Source organism: Larus michahellis, chromosome 3, assembly GCF_964199755.1.
Source record: "Larus michahellis chromosome 3, bLarMic1.1, whole genome shotgun sequence".
Lineage (NCBI taxonomy): Eukaryota > Metazoa > Chordata > Aves > Charadriiformes > Laridae > Larus > Larus michahellis.
The window spans coordinates 12878664-12896301 of record NC_133898.1 but is presented as its reverse complement, the minus strand read 5'-3'; the positions used below and the strand labels follow the sequence as shown (position 1 = coordinate 12896301).

At 38.8% G+C, this 17638-nt stretch overlaps 1 protein-coding gene across 3 annotated transcripts in view; it reads left to right on the top strand.

Annotated features, from left to right (window-relative positions):
* Positions 1–3146: 3146 nt before the first annotated feature.
* ACYP2 (acylphosphatase 2) overlaps positions 3147–17638 on the top strand; it is a 55458-nt gene continuing 40966 nt past the window's right edge. Inside the window, exons 1-3 of one of the 3 annotated variants that reach the window (XM_074578627.1) lie at positions 3147–3303; positions 3913–3929; positions 6049–6158. In XM_074578627.1, the coding sequence (XP_074434728.1) occupies positions 3234–3303; positions 3913–3929; positions 6049–6158 (197 nt within the window). In that variant the 5' untranslated portion in view covers positions 3147–3233. Of the gene's footprint in view, positions 3304–3367; positions 3462–3912; positions 4001–6048; positions 6159–17638 lie in introns of those variants that run through there. The other 2 variants (XM_074578628.1, XM_074578629.1) reach the window with 2 other exon arrangements.

Here is a 17638-nt window from a genome sequence, read left to right as displayed (position 1 = left end):
CCACACTTATGCTGTTCTCTGATGTTTGGCTGCAATGGCACAGTTACAGGTTTTTGTTGTTTTCTAATAATGATATTCTTTGATATATTCTTTCTTTATGCTATCATTAAAGGCAGGATAGTGGGAAAATTTTACTGCACTTCAAAGTACTAGGAGGAATTTTTAAAGGCTTAATGCTCAGAGCAGAGGCAAGAGACCTAGTGGAAAATCTAGACTTATCTACAATGGAGTTTTCCCCAATTGTGAAAAGCTTCCTAAGTGAAGCACCTTGCAGAATAAAGAAGTCCTTCTGTACAAGCTTAAGTTGCAATAATAGTTGTTCCTATATGATGCTGTGCTGGGAGTGAAAGTCAATCTGTATAGCAGAAGCGAGAACACAAAACAATGTCTTCTGAAAGAGACAGAAGAATAAAAGCTGGCTAGCATATATTTAAATTACCAAGTATATGTAGTGAACAGAAAAGTGAAATTAATATGGTGAAACAGGAGATGAATCTTAAAAAAGCAAGTGTTGTGAGCACAGCAAAGGCTGGAGCAAACTAGCATTGTAATGGTCATCACTGGAATTTACTGCAGCCCCTGGAATTTCTCACTAAGATATTAATTATTATTGTTGCTGCTTTGTTTTAGTAATAAAAAAGGTCACCCTTATTTACTGAGTAGCAAAGTGAATCCAACACGTGGTAACAGCTAAGCTGGCAGCAGTATGAAAGACTCTGTATTTTATCTTCAGATGAGCTACAGATGTTATGGCATTACACTTTCTGTTCATCCTCAAGCTCATCCTAAAGGTACAACAGTTTGTTCATTGCAGGAAATGCTCATAATCATTGGCATTCCTCTTCAGTATAACCAAGGAATATCTTTTATGCCTTAATAGATGTTTGGCATTTTTTACAATTGGCTGTAGCTTTAGGAAGTGCAACCAGCTGATTCTTCTCAGTCTAACATCACCACCCTACAGGAAACAGCTGAAAGAGGGGGGAGAAAATTTCAGAATTTTATGGACTTCATACAGACTGTCTACATTTCTTGATAGTATATCCTAAAGCTCACTTGCTAATTAGAGTATTTAAATACTGTTTGTTAACTCATATTGATTATTTGTACCATAGAATGTTAGGTGTTTCATGGTATCATCTTCTGGAGTTCTTCAGACTCTGCATGGTATCTCTGCTACTTGTCATGAAATAATGAGAAACCCAGACTCATCTAGGGAAAGAATGGCAAGATATTCTTATGCCAAATAAAAAAAAATAATCTTAAACTGACTTTTCTGAAAAAAGACAATAGCAGTAGGAAGACAGGAAATGAGTATCTCTGAGCCAGGAAGCTCTCAAGGACAGTGACAGGAACGGATTCCCATCCTGAGATCAAGCAGTGCAGATATGAGGAGATGTAACTGAGTGACATAAAGAAAACTCAGCTGAAAAGTCAAAGATTCTATTGATAAAACAAAGGTTGCCATTATCAGTACTGGAATGTGCAGGCAGCAAAGTGTAATCAGTACCAGGTTTCAAGGTTTGTATTACAACGCTTTCTACTGTAAATAGGCTGCTACTGTAAATTTATTTTTCACTTGTCTTGCTCTTCACTACTGATAGATGGCAGCAAATGACAAAAGATTTTCAGTCTATAGTGCGTTCTGTTCCTTTCTGTAGAATCCTCCTTTTTAAAAACAAAATGGTGCTGATTACATACTAGCAAAATGTATGACCCCTGTAAAAGGCAAGAGTTTGATTTAATGCTATATAGTTAAAGCAAATTATGAAACTTTTTCCATTGTGCTCCTATTCCCTGTGATACTGGAAGTTTTCTGAATTGATATGAATGTTTTTGTTCTGCACCGAATGGAATGGTTGTTTCTCTAGTTACTTGATGTGTCTTGGAAAAGCAATTTTATTTTTTTCTATGTCTTGATCTAATTTTAACTTCCCTCTAGTCTTGAGATCCAAACATGTAAACAACTCAGGTTATGCTGCATTACTGCTATGACATGAAGTGGTGTGAGGGAGGGAATTGCCTAATGGAGAAAGTAAATAAAGTTATTATGATTTTTATTGTGAAGTCACAGTTAACCTGCCTTTATTTCTTGGTGACTAAGAGGAGGTTGAGCTCATCTTCTGAGGTTGGTTAAATGCTGTCTCTAGTGTACAATTCTGCCTGAAGACACTTATATTTTTTCAGAAAAAAACAAATATGGGGTAGGAAATAAGTTAAACTGCAAGCAGACATAGAACACCCCAAAGAAAAATCTTTGTGGTGTTCGGTTGGAAGCTTGGCCTACTGAACAACCAGTTTCTGGCCTGTATTTTTGCATGTTAACAGCTACATAAAAGAAATTACATGCAAACACTTCTGGAAATGTTTGCTAATGAAAACATGAGCACTAATAGTTATCACTGCTGGTCTGGCAAATAGTTTGCATGAGGTGAGCTTCCTAACTCTAAGGCCTGCTGCTCCAGGTGAGGAGCCCAGCCCTTTGCTAGCTTTGCTATTTGCCTCAGGCTGGTGGTTGAACAGGGAAGAGAAATGAGCTTTTGAAACTTTGTGTGAAAGCTTAAGTAATGTGGAGATGTGAGAAAAATCAGTCGTGCACCCTTGCCCAGGAAGGGATGCCCAAGATAAATTTGGGGTTTTTTTTGTATGTTTTAGCTCTCAACTACTTTCTACCTTGTCAGTCAAAATTACCTCAGTTCAGCCACGTATGGCAAATACTTTTTTGTTTCAATGATTCGGGCAAAGCCTTGGAAAAGGCTAACGCTGGTTACCTGGGCTGCTCGAGGTGGGAAATCCAGCTGGGTGTATTGCACCTACTGCACCACCCCTGAAACAGGAAGCAGTTTTGTTCACATCTTTGTCCTCTAAACGTATTTCTGCCCTCCAACATACGAGGGAATAACGCCTTTCTGAGGGCACAGTAGGTACCTCACAAGGCGCCATTGGCTGCAGCTGGTGCTCCGGCTGAGCTCCCCTCAGAGCTGCGGGGCCGCGTCTCTCACGGCGGGGAGCGGTGCTCCCGGGTGGCGGTTTCGACCCCTGACTGAGGGGGGCAGGTTCCAGGCGTCCTGGGAGCTTTGCCCCTTCCCGCCATCCCTGGAAGGCCGCGGTGTGAGGCGGCCGCTTGGGCGGGAAGCTTGAGCCTCGCGCGCTGCCGTCCGGGGGAGCGCGGCGGCCGCGCTTGGCCGCGGCCCGGCGAACAGCGACAGCGGCTCTTCGCCGGCGCAGCCGCCATGTCTGCCCTGGCGAAGGCCTCCGGCGCCCTCAAGTCGGTGGATTACGAAGTGTTCGGGCGAGTGCAAGGTGAAAACGGGCTCCGGGGTGCGGAGGGGGTGAGGTGGTTGTGGCGGATGGCGCATGCGCGCGCGGGGCCGAGTGAGGCGGGCGGGGGTTGAGGCGAAAGGCGTCGTGTGGGGGAGCGGCCGCGGCGCCTCGTCCCCAGCGGGAACGGGGGTAAAAAGGTTATAAATACGCCCCCACTGAAGGGCTCGCCTGGTTCCCTGGGGAGCGCAGGCTGGTCTGTCAAAAGCATTTTGCGTTACCCGCGTTTATGGTCTCGTCTTCTGTCAGGGAGGTTATGGGGGAACATCCGTCTGTCCCGTCCTGCGTTGGCAGCAAAACTTTAAAGTGAAAGTTAATTCAAGGGCAATTCCCGTGCTGCAGCATCTTCGTTAAAGAAAGCTGCCTGCGCTGTGTTGATGAAAATAACCGTTTGCCAAAGGGAAGGCTCAAGGCTTGTACCCAAACTCTGTATAGAGTTTGCCCAATGTTAAAATTCGTGACTGCTCTCTGAAATACCTGTTAAAAAAAGACTACACATGACTTGTATGCAGTTTACTGTAACTTTATAAAGTGAAATTCCTAGAAGTGGTATTTCAAATGATTTTAATGTCTTTTTCTTTCTTTTTCTAGGTGTTTGTTTCAGGATGGTAAGGCAATGTCCGATTTACCGGTTCTGCTTTACAGTGTAGTATTTCCAGTGCTAAAAATATGGCAGCAGGTTTGTAGAGTATAAATGTAACCAGTCTGTACTTGGAGTTCTAAGTTAAATGGTTAGTATTGCAAGTGGATTTAAAAAGAAAAGAAAAAGTTTTCTATTACTGGTATATTAAAATGGATTTTTAAAAGCTTACTAATGTGTTGCTTGTTTGCATAGTATTTAAAGGTGTTTGGATTACTTGTGATAAAACAACCACAAGAGCATTATAACATGTTGATCTTTAGAATGGTTAACTCTGAAGATCTTGACATTAGCTGCTGAACAATGTGTTCCAGTTTAATTTTTTAATGCAATTATAGTACCTGTATTCAAGGAAGCTTATTGTGTTTCCTTATAACAATGTGCTACAAACATGCAGTCTATGGCTCATGTCCCAGCCAGACATCTCCACCAGCTCTGAAAGTGCAGCAGGTAGTTTTGCATTTCACAGAAACCCAAGAAACAAGAGGGCATGTTTCAGATAAGAGATTTTCGTCTGAAAATAGTTGGACCATCCTTAATATTAGACCTAAAAGTTTTTATACGTTTTTTCTATATGTATTGTGAAATAGTGCAAAATTGAAGTGGATAGAGGATTACAATATAGTATGTCTTGAATTTAGTTATTCTACCAAGTGTAAAGTGTATGTCCACGTATTATGTGGTGGGCGCAGGTACAAGCTTGCTCTGCCTTGTTTTGAACTGACCTGGAGCCATGTGAACACACACCACAGTGCCAGTCCTGAGCTAATAAGCAGCATTGAGAAACAGGTTGTCAGCTGTATTCTCATGATTTTGGACAAGTTAGTATGGAGAAGTTGCTCATAATCAACTTGGAAAATATTCTTCCTAGGTAGCAACACTTTTTCATTGTCTAGTTTACCCCAAAATTTGTTTAATCTTCAGGGATGTAATCATATTGGTCTAAAGTTTGGCTCTTGGCATTATAAGTGCCTAAAGAGGCTGATAATGCAGTGTGCACATTGAGTATCTGTGTACTGTTTTGGGCATTACTGCACATACTCTGAAATGTTTGGTGGTTATTTCCCATCAAAATGTATTGAAGACTCTCAGATCTTATTGTTAGAGCCATCAGCCTGTTGATGTTCTGCAATACAAGATAAAAACATGGGCCGTGTACTCTTACACCTCTTTACTAAATATGCAAGAAGTAAAAGGAGGTACCTTTAATATAAAGAAATATGCGGTATATGTACCTGAAAGACAGAAAATGAAAGTTTAAAAAAAACAACAGAAGCAATGACCTCAAAACACAGGGTACTTAGAAGTTCCTGATTTCATCACAAGAAGTGAATAACTGTGAAACCATAATTTGATGTGGTATTGCAAAAGTATTAGAAAGCCAGTATGACCTTTGCTGCTATTTGTTAGTTGTAATGCAGCAGCTGGGGGTAGAGTTTGAGGTGAAAGTCAGGTGGAAAGGATTTAAAATGAAAAGGAACTCAGAAGCTGGTACATATAGCAAATTTAATGAGTTTAGACACTGTGATTGTTGAAGAGGCAAATGAGCAGTGATAGGAGCTATAGAAAGCAGTAGAGCTAGGTACAAGGGAGTGCTGTGGGATTAGTAGAGTCCTTTGTGATCAAAACTGTGTTAAGAGTTCCTGAAATAAGGGGAGCAAGTCTTTGGCCTCCCTGTGAATGAGGCGGAAAAAAAAAAAAGCCAGAAGGTTTCTCTGCATGTACATATGATAAAGCAAAGAGGAAGATTACTTTTATTATAAGCAGTGTAATAGCTCGGTGGGAGCCATCATATGTATAGTTTTTTTGAAGAAAAGTATTAAAAGCTGTGAAAATGAAAGTGCGAATTAACTCATGCATTTATTACGTATATGTAAAATCTCATTCTTCAAAAGTTGGCTGCTTCTGCTGCAACTTCAGAGCTGACAGGAATATCTTAATGGCTGAGTATGAGCATTATCTATGGAGTATTTTTTTTCTTAAGTGTAGATCTTTTAGCTATGAAAATGAAAGTGGGGTTTTAAGTGGTATAGGTGTGGTGTATGTGCTGACACTGATTGTCCTCTTTTCATTATTTTTCAAATCAGTACACAGAAGAGGAAGCTAGGAAATTAGGAGTGGTTGGCTGGGTTAAAAATACCAGTCAAGGAACTGTAACAGGCCAAGTTCAGGGCCCAGAAGATAAAGTAAATGCGATGTAAGTACTTTTGTGGTTTTTTTCTTCGTCTTACTAAAGTAATTTACAGAAGCTTTTTTTGATCCAAAGTGACAAACAGATTCATACGTCAGCAAGGTAACAGTACTTTCAATAATCAGTTTGAGTTTTGAGGAGTTGAGAAGATGCTTTTTTTAAGCTGTAAAAAAAAAAAAGTGTTAAAGCATTAAAAATATTGTGTAGCATCAGGGTTAATTTCTAGTGTCACATAGTTTGCCAGTGTATTTTCTGAACTGACTGTTTTCTTGTGAGAAGAAGAAAAAGCCTTTATTCGTATATTTGAGCAAAGATCTGGTTTTCAATTCTTCAAAACTTGTCTGTTAAGAAACAGAGCGAAGAACTTGAAATGCTTGCTTAGCCTGTACTTGTATTTAAACCATTTCCTTTAAATTGATTTTCCTTTCCTTTAAATTTATTTTCCTACAAATTTCCTCTCCTTTAAGTTGATTTTAAATTTGATTTCCTGATTTGAAAAAAATAATACATAAATAACACATTTCATCAAAGGCCTGGAGTTTCTACCTTCTGGAAATAAATTTTGAAATATTTTGGTGCCTTTAGAAGAATGGCTATGATTTTCTTTATGAAGTTGCCAATTTTCAAAAGCTTAAAGCTATCACTCTGAGGAAGTGATGCCTGGAAAAACACAAAGCCCACTTCGGTTGCTTCCCACTATAATTTTGTTGGGAGTTTTTAAAAATATCTCAACAAAGAATGAGCACTGTTAAAACTTTCCTTTGTAGGCTTTATTATGGATGGATAATTATTAGTGCAAATTCTGCCAGTGCTTCTGACACAGGACTTGCTTCAAAACTGAACTTGGATAAAGTGAAGTTGTGTTTTTGTAGAGAAAATAGTGTTATGCTTTCTGGTGAAAATATTTATATATGATTATCTAATGTGAGAGAAGTATTTGTAGCAATTACTTTCTTTGGTCTTGAGCTTAACATTAGGTTGCATATATTGATCTGCAAAACATTTACAAAGCCAGGGGAACATCAGTTCTTTGCTTCCTATGTCAAGTTAACACTTATTTTCTGGAAGACCTTTAATAGCCTGATGTAAATATTTTGTAGATTTAGTATCTTGGTGCCATCTTTCTACTTAATTTAGAACACCAAAAATGAACATGTGAGGAATCAGGGTTTGGTTTCTGTTTGTTGGAGTACTTTTTCATTTAAAAATTTCTAGTCAGCTGATTTAATTGAGCAGATTTAAGTGAAAGCACAGCTGAGTTCCTTATATTTCTTGTATTTGTTAGAATTAGAACAGAATGGTGTTTTCTTCCATACTTTTCCCTTCCCTGTTATCTATGTTGATGGCATTTAAAGGAAACCGTGCTTAGCCCAACACCAGAAAGTTTGTGTGTAATATGGGATCTTGCAGTAAAGCTGCAAAATTAGATTAGTAAGACTAGGCTTGTTCTCAAAGATGTGTTGGCATACAAACTATTCCAAAAGGAAATAGAAGATTGTTATGCAATTTTAAGTAGGGTCAGCAAGCAGGATTATGACCAAAAACACCCCCACTTGTTGAAGCTTCTGATGTATGTTATGTTTGATATTCAGAGCAAATAAAGTTGTTTTCAAATGTCGCTGCTTCGTTTCATGCTAGAAATCAATGTTTTCCTCTGATGTGTGAATAATGTTGCAATGCTGAAGTTAAAGTATGATTTTTTTGAAGTATGCATTGAGATACAAATAACTAAATTGGAGATCCTGCAGTAGAATGCTGAAGGAGAAACATTTCACTTTTCCTCGCTCCCTGTGTGGGATCTGATAGATTGAAAAAGTAGTGAGTTTGTTTCGCATTAAGTTGGTGAACTTGAGCGTGAAAAGGGAGCTATTGTATACGAACAGCTACTTTCAAAGGCCCTTATTTCTCTTTGCTAGTACATGTTAATAGAAGGTTAAAATAGGTTTGAGGTTTTGAAGTTTTTTCCAGAGCCTATAGCATTTTTTTGTAATGCTCAGTCATGCTTCCTAAGAAATCATCTGTGTTCTAGATTCAAGGGCTATTTAAAACGTTATATTAAATAAAACCAAAATGAGGCTTACTTCTGCCATGGCAAATTATTATAAACCAGTAATCCTAAACATATATTTGTATTCAAACTGTGATAAACAATCAGCAGGAAATTCTGGCACTGGAATCCTATGCAAGCTGTGGTTTGTATTTGCTAAATATTCAGAACTTAAGAGGTTCTATGACTTCTTAAAAGTTTGGAGATCTCTATGTTCAAAGAAATTGAATACTTTTCAGAGGAATACAGTACATGAATTGATATTGAAAGATATCTCAAGAAAGGTTCCTGGTAAGCGCTATTTGAAATATGGGAATAATGTGTTACCTTGTAGAAATTTTTCAGGAATAGTTTGTGCAGTGTCTTTTGGCACAAAATAGCCTGATTTTCAGAGGTGCAGTGCTTGGACTTCTAAAAATCACGTATTAATGGTAATAAAATGATTTTTCAGTTGTTTTACTGGTTCTGGCTTGTTAGTATTTTTTAGGGGAGCTGGAAGGGATGTTTTGGTCTATCATAAACAATGTTTATCTTTTCATGAGGCTAAATTGTCAAGAACATAGAGTAAAAAGAGTAGGGATACTGTAAGAAAGTACAATTCTAGAACAGGTAAATAGAAAAAGCAAGATGGGAGCAGAGAAAAGAGGCATAAGTATTTGAGACGAGGATAAAGATAGGGAAAGTGTAAAAAATGGAGGAAAAAATGCCATGAGACAATTCAACACTATCAGAAGCATGGAGTGAATAACAAAGCATGCCTTTGTTCTGGAGCAGTAATGCGGCAGACCTCTAAGCCAACGGTTTTCTAGCAGCAGTCTTCTGCTCCTGATTTTCTGACCTTTTAATTCTGTTTTGTATCACTACTTGCATTGTGAGGCATAGCTAGGAAGCATCTGGTATGGGGTCAAGAAACAATGCCTTTATGGGATTATTTTTTTAATGCAGGCTGCAAGGTAAAATATAATCTGGGAGGAATCATGAGGACAGTCCTGGTGATGTATTTTAAGCATTACTGTAACGCATGTGTAGAGTTTAGATGGAGAGTGATCAGAACCAGTATAAAGTGGAGAAAATAAGATGTAAAGCAGGAGAGTGGGAGGTAGGACTATCCACCCATACTTAAAGCTTTCTAGTGAAGTGAGAGCATGTTAGAGAAGATCTATTTTGAAAATCAGCTGTCCAGATAACTGATGGTCTTTGTAGAGTCTTGGGTAATCAAATACAACTTTATTGTGTTAGAACTGGGGGATTAGGTGCAGAAACGGAGCCAGAGGCTGCTTACCTAGTGCTGCAGATGCAGCACAGGAGTGTTTGCTGATGCAGGCAGTGGGCTGCAGGTTTGGTTTCTTCCCATCTTGCCAAGGGAAATAACTGGCCTCTTTTACCTGAGCCTGATGTAGTTTCTTAAGCATGTGCTGAAGCCTGGATTTTGTCCTAAAATGTGGAAGTAATCGTTTCCTTGCAGGCATAACATATGATTATGATGAATTTGATAGATGACATGCAAAGTAGAGTTTGCTCTGGAGCATATAAGAGCTTAGCAGGGGTATTCTGACTGTTGCAGAAATAAGTGGAAAATGATAGGTAAGTATGAAGGATTGGGGCCTGAAAAGTGTTGCACATGCAAGAGGTTTCATTCCTTATTGGACCATTCACTTAGTGTTCAACATCAAATATAAATTTTTGTTGAAGTGGTGCTGGAAGGCTGACTTCGTTGATTTACATTCTGTGGTGGTGAAATCTTGATCACACTGAAAACTGGCAAAATTTACCGACTTCCTTGAGGCTAGTATTTCAGTGTGAATTTCGCTGAAATGCAAGAAGCTTAAGGTATGAACGATCAGGTTTTGATTTTAGATATTTTCATTGCAAGATTTGTCTTCAGTTTGTTTTTAATTAAAAACTTAGATTCTCAAAGATCAGGTGACGTTTACATAGTGTATTTTGAAGCTAATTTTTTATTTTAATTAGGAGATCCTGCAGATCATTTTGGAGGGTATTTTTAATAAGTCTTGAGAACATTTTACGTGTAAGCTTGCTTTAATATCCCTTGCTTTTTAACCTCTAGATGGAGCTGTTTGTTCTGTAGATGCTTTCAACTAGACACGTTTCATTTGAAGTGAATCTATTTTTAGACTGTTATGGTAGAATCCATCTTCACTACCTTTTTCCCTACTGTATTTTATAGTCTTGTTCTGTTTGCTGCTATTGCTTCGTGCAGATAACACCCATTGTCCTTAGACACTAAAATCTCATTTTCAGTCTTACATTTCTGTAAACCAAAGAACACTAAAGTCACAAGAGAGGCAGAGTTGTGGCATTTCTAAAACATAATGACATATAGTTTCATAGTAAAATGAAGGCTTTTTTCACGGTGCAGATATTGTTAAATGGGGTAGAGGAGGTAGTCCTTTGGTTTCTTTTTTCAGTGAGACTTATAGTACAGGGGTTTTCATTATAGTAGCTTGTGATATTCTTTCCCATTTTATTCATCAGAATAAGGTTAGAGCCTTCATAGCCTTTGTGGTGGTTGCCATAGCAACTTGCAATGACAGGCTAGAAATCTCTTTCCTATGAGCATTTTTTGAACTTTGAATGATGACATATTACTTAGTTATCCATTAAAAAGGGAAGATAAGACTCTTGTAATGTAGATTGCCAAGTTCAGAATTTATTACAAAAATCAAAGGTTTTAAATCAGGCTGACACTTTAAAATGTAAAATTTTAGGACATTTTTTAGGCACAAGTACTGTATAACAGCATTGGAAGTACTCTTCCTGTCTTTGTAGAAAGACACGATATTAAATATAGATTGCTTGTCTTGGAAATTGTTTTTAATTAGTAAATTAATGCTAATTTAATTTGAACAGTTTAATTTTTAATATCAAGGCCCGTTAAGAAGAATTAATATTAAATATATAAATGACACAAGACTTGAAAATTACTTCAGTGTGTATCTGCATGGAAAAATCTAGATTTTTACCACATAAAAGGGGAGAAGGGGACTCTGTATTAGTTAATATTGCAACTGTCATTCTTTCTCTGTTTCATTAGTCAAGTGTATCCAAGTTTCCATTCTACCAACTGGCATTGAATAAATGTTTTTTCTTCTTTAATGTAATTTTTAAATTGTTTGCAGAGAATAGCCCTGATGACATGAAGTGGAACTAAATGCTAGTAAAAAAAACCCGCTCCGTATTTAGACTATGACTGGGTTCCTTGAGCAAGATTCTAGATCTTAATGCACAATTTATGTTGCGATATAAAATGAACAGATTTTATTCTGTATTTTGAGGTTTTTTCTCCATTTAAAAATAGATTTATTTTAAAATTTTCAGCTTAAATGTTGTTTAAGAGGAGAAAGCGCAACACTTCTTTGCATGTAATCCTAGGCATAATGGTAAAAATGAATCTGCAGAGGACATTTGGACAGACAAGGAAGTGGTTTAAGTTTTTAGATACATTTGAGACATCTGGGATGTACCCAGAAGCCTGCTATTGAAAAGAAGACAAAGGCAGTTGAGTGAAAAGTTCAGAGAGGTTGGAAATACTGCTGGATTAGGGAGAGAATATGGAAGTCAATTTGGGTTTGGCAGCATCTGATCTGTAAAATGTGATTGCAGACTGGGAATCGGTAGATTCAAGAAGTGGTAACACCAGACTAGCAGAAAAGGTGCAAAACTTAACAGAGATACTTTTTAAGTCTAGGGGCAGAGAGGCAGCATGATACAGTAACCAAAGATGTGCTGTAATAGAAAAAAAATGATTATGGGAAGTTGGTTCTAGAGATAGAAGGAAAACTCTGAAATCTTTTAATATGGGAGGAGGAGAATGTCGAAGGAATGAGCTAGTTGCAGTGGAAGTGAAATACCAAGGAGGGGTTGAAGCCAAGTGTATGGTCAAATAGGGTAGAGAGGATTTAGGAAGAAAGAACTCATTAGACCATCTTAATACAAGTACTTCTAAAACAAATTAAGTAGGTTGAGAAACTCTTACTGTTCTTCAAAGACAAATGCAGTTGTTCTTAAAATAGGCTCCAAATTCATAGAGCACTTATTGTTTACCTTGTGTCTTGTCAGTGAGGCAGCTGTGCACCATGATGGTATGGCTGAAATCTTCCCTGGATGTGCTGTTCTTGGGAAGCTGACAGTGATGTATTCTGAAGGAAAGGGGAGAGAGAAATTAAAACCACATTCTTTAAGCTTTCTTTCTTACTTTGCTAAAATGTGAAATAGTGAAAAATGGTTAGGATGTGTTCTCATTTATGGTTGTAATGAAGTACAGTTTTTACATTAATCACTGCTGAAGGTGATTTACAGTATTTCAGTGACTCAGTAGCAGTCAGATGACAAGAAATATGACAGATTTTTATAGTTCAGTGTGGATCCAAGTATAACAAGCTCAATTTTTTCGTTTGGGTTTATTTTTATTTGTTTAAAGGTGCAAGTAACCTGTACTAGAAAATTAATTATGTTAAACTATAATCTTTGTGGCTAGTATAATGGTAAATGTGACTATCTCTTCATACCAAATGTTTGAGGTATTCATTTCTTATCTCTGATTACTTGTTTATTGTTTAAAATTGACAGGCTAAATTGTGAACTATTTAAGTTATGCAAGCTCAGGTTGGTCCTGCAAATTAAATTTACTAAATGTTACTGATGATGACCTGTGAAAGAATGGTGTTAAACCTTGTTATTTGGAGTTTTAGCGGTTCAAAACTAGATAAATAAAGAACTAATTACAGTTTATTGTAGCAACTCTACTCTGCTTGCAAAGACAAGGAATGGGTCAGGTAAGTCAAAAGATGTAGTTTTTTTGTTACCAGTTACTGAGAATAAAACCAATAAGATATTAATGATATTTAGCTGAAGGGGAGAGCTGCATGTTTCCAATACAAAACTGGAGGCCTAGTGGCTTACCCTTGTTCTGCCCTTGCCATTTTGTATTCTACAGCAGTGCCATCTGCCATCATCACTGTAGTCACTTTTTAGTCACTTAGGGACATAGCAAAAGGCGGTTCTCTCCCTGTGCACCAGGAGTGGTTGAAGGAAGAGAGGTGTACCTCTCCACTGAAGGTCACACAGCCCACCAGTGACAGAGCCAGAAATAGAAGTGGACTCCTGCCACAGGTCCTGTTTTTTAGACTATGCTGAATTGTCACTGTTCTTTACTTTGAAATGTCATAAACCACTAAAGCTTTTAATGATGGTTATGACTTTCTGGATATGGAATAGTTCACCCACACACCTCCATTTCTTCTGCTGGGGTATAAAGATAGCTATATGGTATGAGCATGTAGATTTTTTTTAAAAATCTAGTAATTTTTACAGTTGCTGGGAATTTGCAGTAGGTCAGTGGAACTGACATTCCTTATAAAGTATCTGATCCCATTTCTGATCACTGAAGTGTTCATAGTAATATATGTTGATAAACATATATTTTAACAAATTTTACTAAATGCAGGATTGTAATGTAAATGTCAAATGGTTAAAAATAGATCTTTGGCAACAAATCGGTAATTATCAATAAAAGCAGGTACTTGAAAAGTGTAAGTTTCTTTGAAACATATTATAGATGCTATATTTGACAAAGCTGCCTGGGTTTTTGCAGTATGAAATAAAACTAGTACTTGAGTGATGGAAGGTTCTAAATGTTGGTCCTGCTGAACATGACTTACTCTGTCAAGATTGCTGAGACAATGTCTGTGTTGCATTCTGAGGCACAGTCTTCCTTTGCCCCTGTTGAAACAGCCAAAAGCTGTGGGACTCTGTTTTCACAGCAGTGACGCTCAGATGCTATACTTCGCTTCTCAGCAGGGTTTTCTAGCTTGAAGTATCAAGCTAGATGCTTCATCAATGATACTCTCTAGCTTCCAGTCATCTTGGCACATAGCAGAGCTTCCTTGTGTTTGCCAATATCAAATTGCATAAATTTGAAGGGAGGAAATTGAGAAACTTGATATAATTTCCTATGTAGTAAAGGTTCAGATGCTGGTGAGACTGAATTTATTCATGTGCATGAATTACACACATGCGATTGTATATGAACTCCGGTGAATTTATATACAGGCATCTTGGCCACAGCTTGCGTGTGGTGTTTCAGACAAGTTCTGAAAAAACAACTAATGTGGTTCTTAAAGAACAACTTTAGAAATATAATTCTTTGTTTTGCATTTCTTATTCAAACGCATTTTCTTTGACCTCAGATTCTGAAGTGTGTTTTCCACTGAAATAAATAGGGGCATTTTAAAATGTTTTTTGAACTGCATTGCTTAAGGCTAATATGTGTCAGCAGATTAGACACAAAGATTGTGTAGGATGGTTTTGAATTTTTTCAGTGTTGTCCAGAAAGCCATGCCAAAAGTGATATAAATTCTGGTATGAAACTTTCTGGTTTGGTTTCATGTACATTCTGATGTTTCTCCTTAGGTAGATATTAATTGTCATCTGCATGAACTAAAAAATAGCCAGGGATACCTGTGTTGTAGCTGGATATCGTAGTAGATCTTTGCCTTCTGAAAAGTGCAAGGTGTAAGAATTAATAAATCTTCTGTATGCTGAAAGGGTAACTAACACTTATAATTTGATAATGGTGTCCACTTGATGTTCTAACCTACAGAAGCTTACAGAGAAGGAGGAAAATTCAACCAGCTGGTCTAAAAATGGAGATTAAATGGCAGAGCAATGTTAAAAGATCATTACTGAATTTGTAAAGCCAAGCATTCAAAACTCTGGATGGATTAGAAATGAGTTGTACTACAGTACAGACATTATAATGTCTGTTTCATTCTCTGATCTTCCCACTTGATGACTGAAGGGGTTTGTTTTCCTTTTTGTGCTGTTTATGTTTGAAGGTTAATAGTCCAGTAAGTGGGGAACAAGCCTGTTATGACCACTTTTCTATCTTAAGAGGGATGAAGGGTGTTATTCTGGGTCCAGAGATTTGTGTTTGTAATCCACAGGAGAAAGCAACATTAAACTAATATTAAGGTTGCATAACATAAGGATGAAAAGACCTCTCCAAGAATGCTGCTGCTGTCCCCAGAGCAAGCGTTACAAACTAGGCAAAAAAGAGTCAGGATTAAGCTAGTAGTAGCCCTTGCTTCTGGTGAGAAATCATGTGGGAATATTTTTCAGATGTATGTATTTCATCCTGTGTATAATACCAGATGCAAGAGCTCTTCCATAAGAATGCAAAAATTTTCTAGTCCAAATGGACAGCATACAAAGGAGAGGGTAGATAATTAACCATGTATCCTGTGTTGAGCGGGTGGATTTGATTTAGTTCTGAATTCAGGAGTTGAATTATGCATATATCCTGTGAATCTTGCTAGCAGGGATCTTACCAACATTCTGGTGGTAAAAATGCTGACTTGGAAAAAGCATCATCTTTCTAGGATTTAAGCACTTCAGTAGCTAGATGAATCTGGGACATTAAGTGGAATCTTTATTACTTATGCCATGCTGCACAGATAGCCAGAAAGGAAGAGGTGGCTGGTTAGAGCTTGTTGTAGCGGGAAAGACTCTGAAGCCTTTTTATGTTGCTGAGAAATACCTGTTTGTTTTATTCCACAAATTACTATAGTACTGATTTGATTCAGGAGCAAGCTGTGTTCAGTTTATTTACCATATTTTTATTGAAGATGAGTATGCTTCACACCTATGTACTTAAGATATGCCCTTTGTGAACAGGAGGGAAAAAAAATAATTGTTTCTGATGCTGCTCTTCTCTCTGCCCCTACTTAGTGCATTGCAGCAGTAGGAAAAAAATGTATTGCTGGGTAACTTCATTATATGGTATATAACTCAGTGTTGTCTTGTTCTTTTCTCCCAACTCTTCCCTCCACTCCCTTAGAATCATAGGGTTGGAAGGGACCTCTTTCAGCTGAGCTGGTCTCCAGCAGGTCAGCCCCCAACTTGTACTGGTGCATGGGGTTATTCCTCCCCAGGTGTAGCACCCTGCACTTGCCCTTGTTGAATTTCATAATGTTCCTCTTTGCCCAGATCTCCAGCCTGTCTAGGTCTCTCTGTATGGCGGCACAGCCTTCCAGTGTGTCAGCCACCTCCCCCCCAGCTTTGTGTCATCAGCAAACTTGCTGAGGGTGCACTCTATCCCCTCATCCAGGTCATTGATGAATATATTGAAGAGGACTGGACCCAGTACTGACCCCTGGGGAACACCACTCATCACTGACCTCCAACTAGACTCTGTGCCCCTAATCACGACCCTCTGAGCTCTGTCTTTCAACAGGTAATCTATCCACCTTACTGTCCATTCATCAAGCCCACTCTTCCTGAGCTTCCCTATGAGGATGCTGTGGGAGACCATGTCGAATGCCTTGCTTAAGTCAAGGTAGACCACATCTACTGCTCTCCCCTCATCTATCCATCCAGTCATGCCATCATAGAAGGCTATCAGATTAGTCAGGCATGATTTCCCCTTGGTGAATCCATGTTGAGTACTTCCGATAGCTTTCTTTTCCTCCACATGCCTTGAGATGACGCCCAGAATGAGCTGTTCCATCATCTTTCCAGGGATGGAGGTGAGGCTGACTGGCCTGTAGTTCCCTGACTCCTCCTTCTTGCCCTTTTTGAAGACTGGAGTGACATTGGCTTTCCTCCAGTCCTCAGGCACCTCGCCTGTTCTCCAGGACATTTCAAAGATGATGGAGAGAGGCCCAGCAATGACTTCTGCCAGCTCCCTCAGCACTCTCAGGTGCATCCCATCAGGCCTCATGGGCTTGTGAATATCTAATTAATCTAATTGATCCCTCACTCAATCCTCCTCAACCCAGGGGAAGTCTTCTTTCCCTGTTACTTCCCCCAATGCCTGGGACTCCTGAGGGCTGGGCTGAGCAGTAAAGGCCAACGCAAAGAAGGCATTCAGTAACTCCGCCTTCTCCGTATCCTCCGTCACCATGGCTCCTGTTTCATTCAACAGTGGGCCCACAACTTCTCTCGTCTTCCTTTTGCTTCCAGTATACTTGTAGAAGCCCTTCCTGTTGAGCTTGACATCCCTAGCCAGGTTTAATTCCAAGGTGGCCTTGGCTTTCCTTGTTTCATCCCTGCACTCTCTGGAGGCATCCTTGTAATCCTCCCAAGGGGTCAGTCCCTTCTTCCACTTATTGTAGACTTCCTTCTTCCACTTGAGCTTTTTCAGAAGCTCCCTGCTCAACCATGCAGGTCTCTTGATGAGAGCTGGAGCTCAACTTGGCCCCTAACATAAAGGACAACAAAAAAAAATTTATAAATACATCAACAAAAAGAGAGCCAGGGAGAATCTCCATCCTTCACTGGATGCCAGGGGGGAAAGTTGCAACCAATGACAAGGAGAACGCTGAGATACTTAATGCCTACTTTGCATTTACCTACTTTGGTCTTCAGTAGTCAGACCAGCTGTCCCCAGAGTGTTCAGCCTCCTGAGCTGGAAGATAAG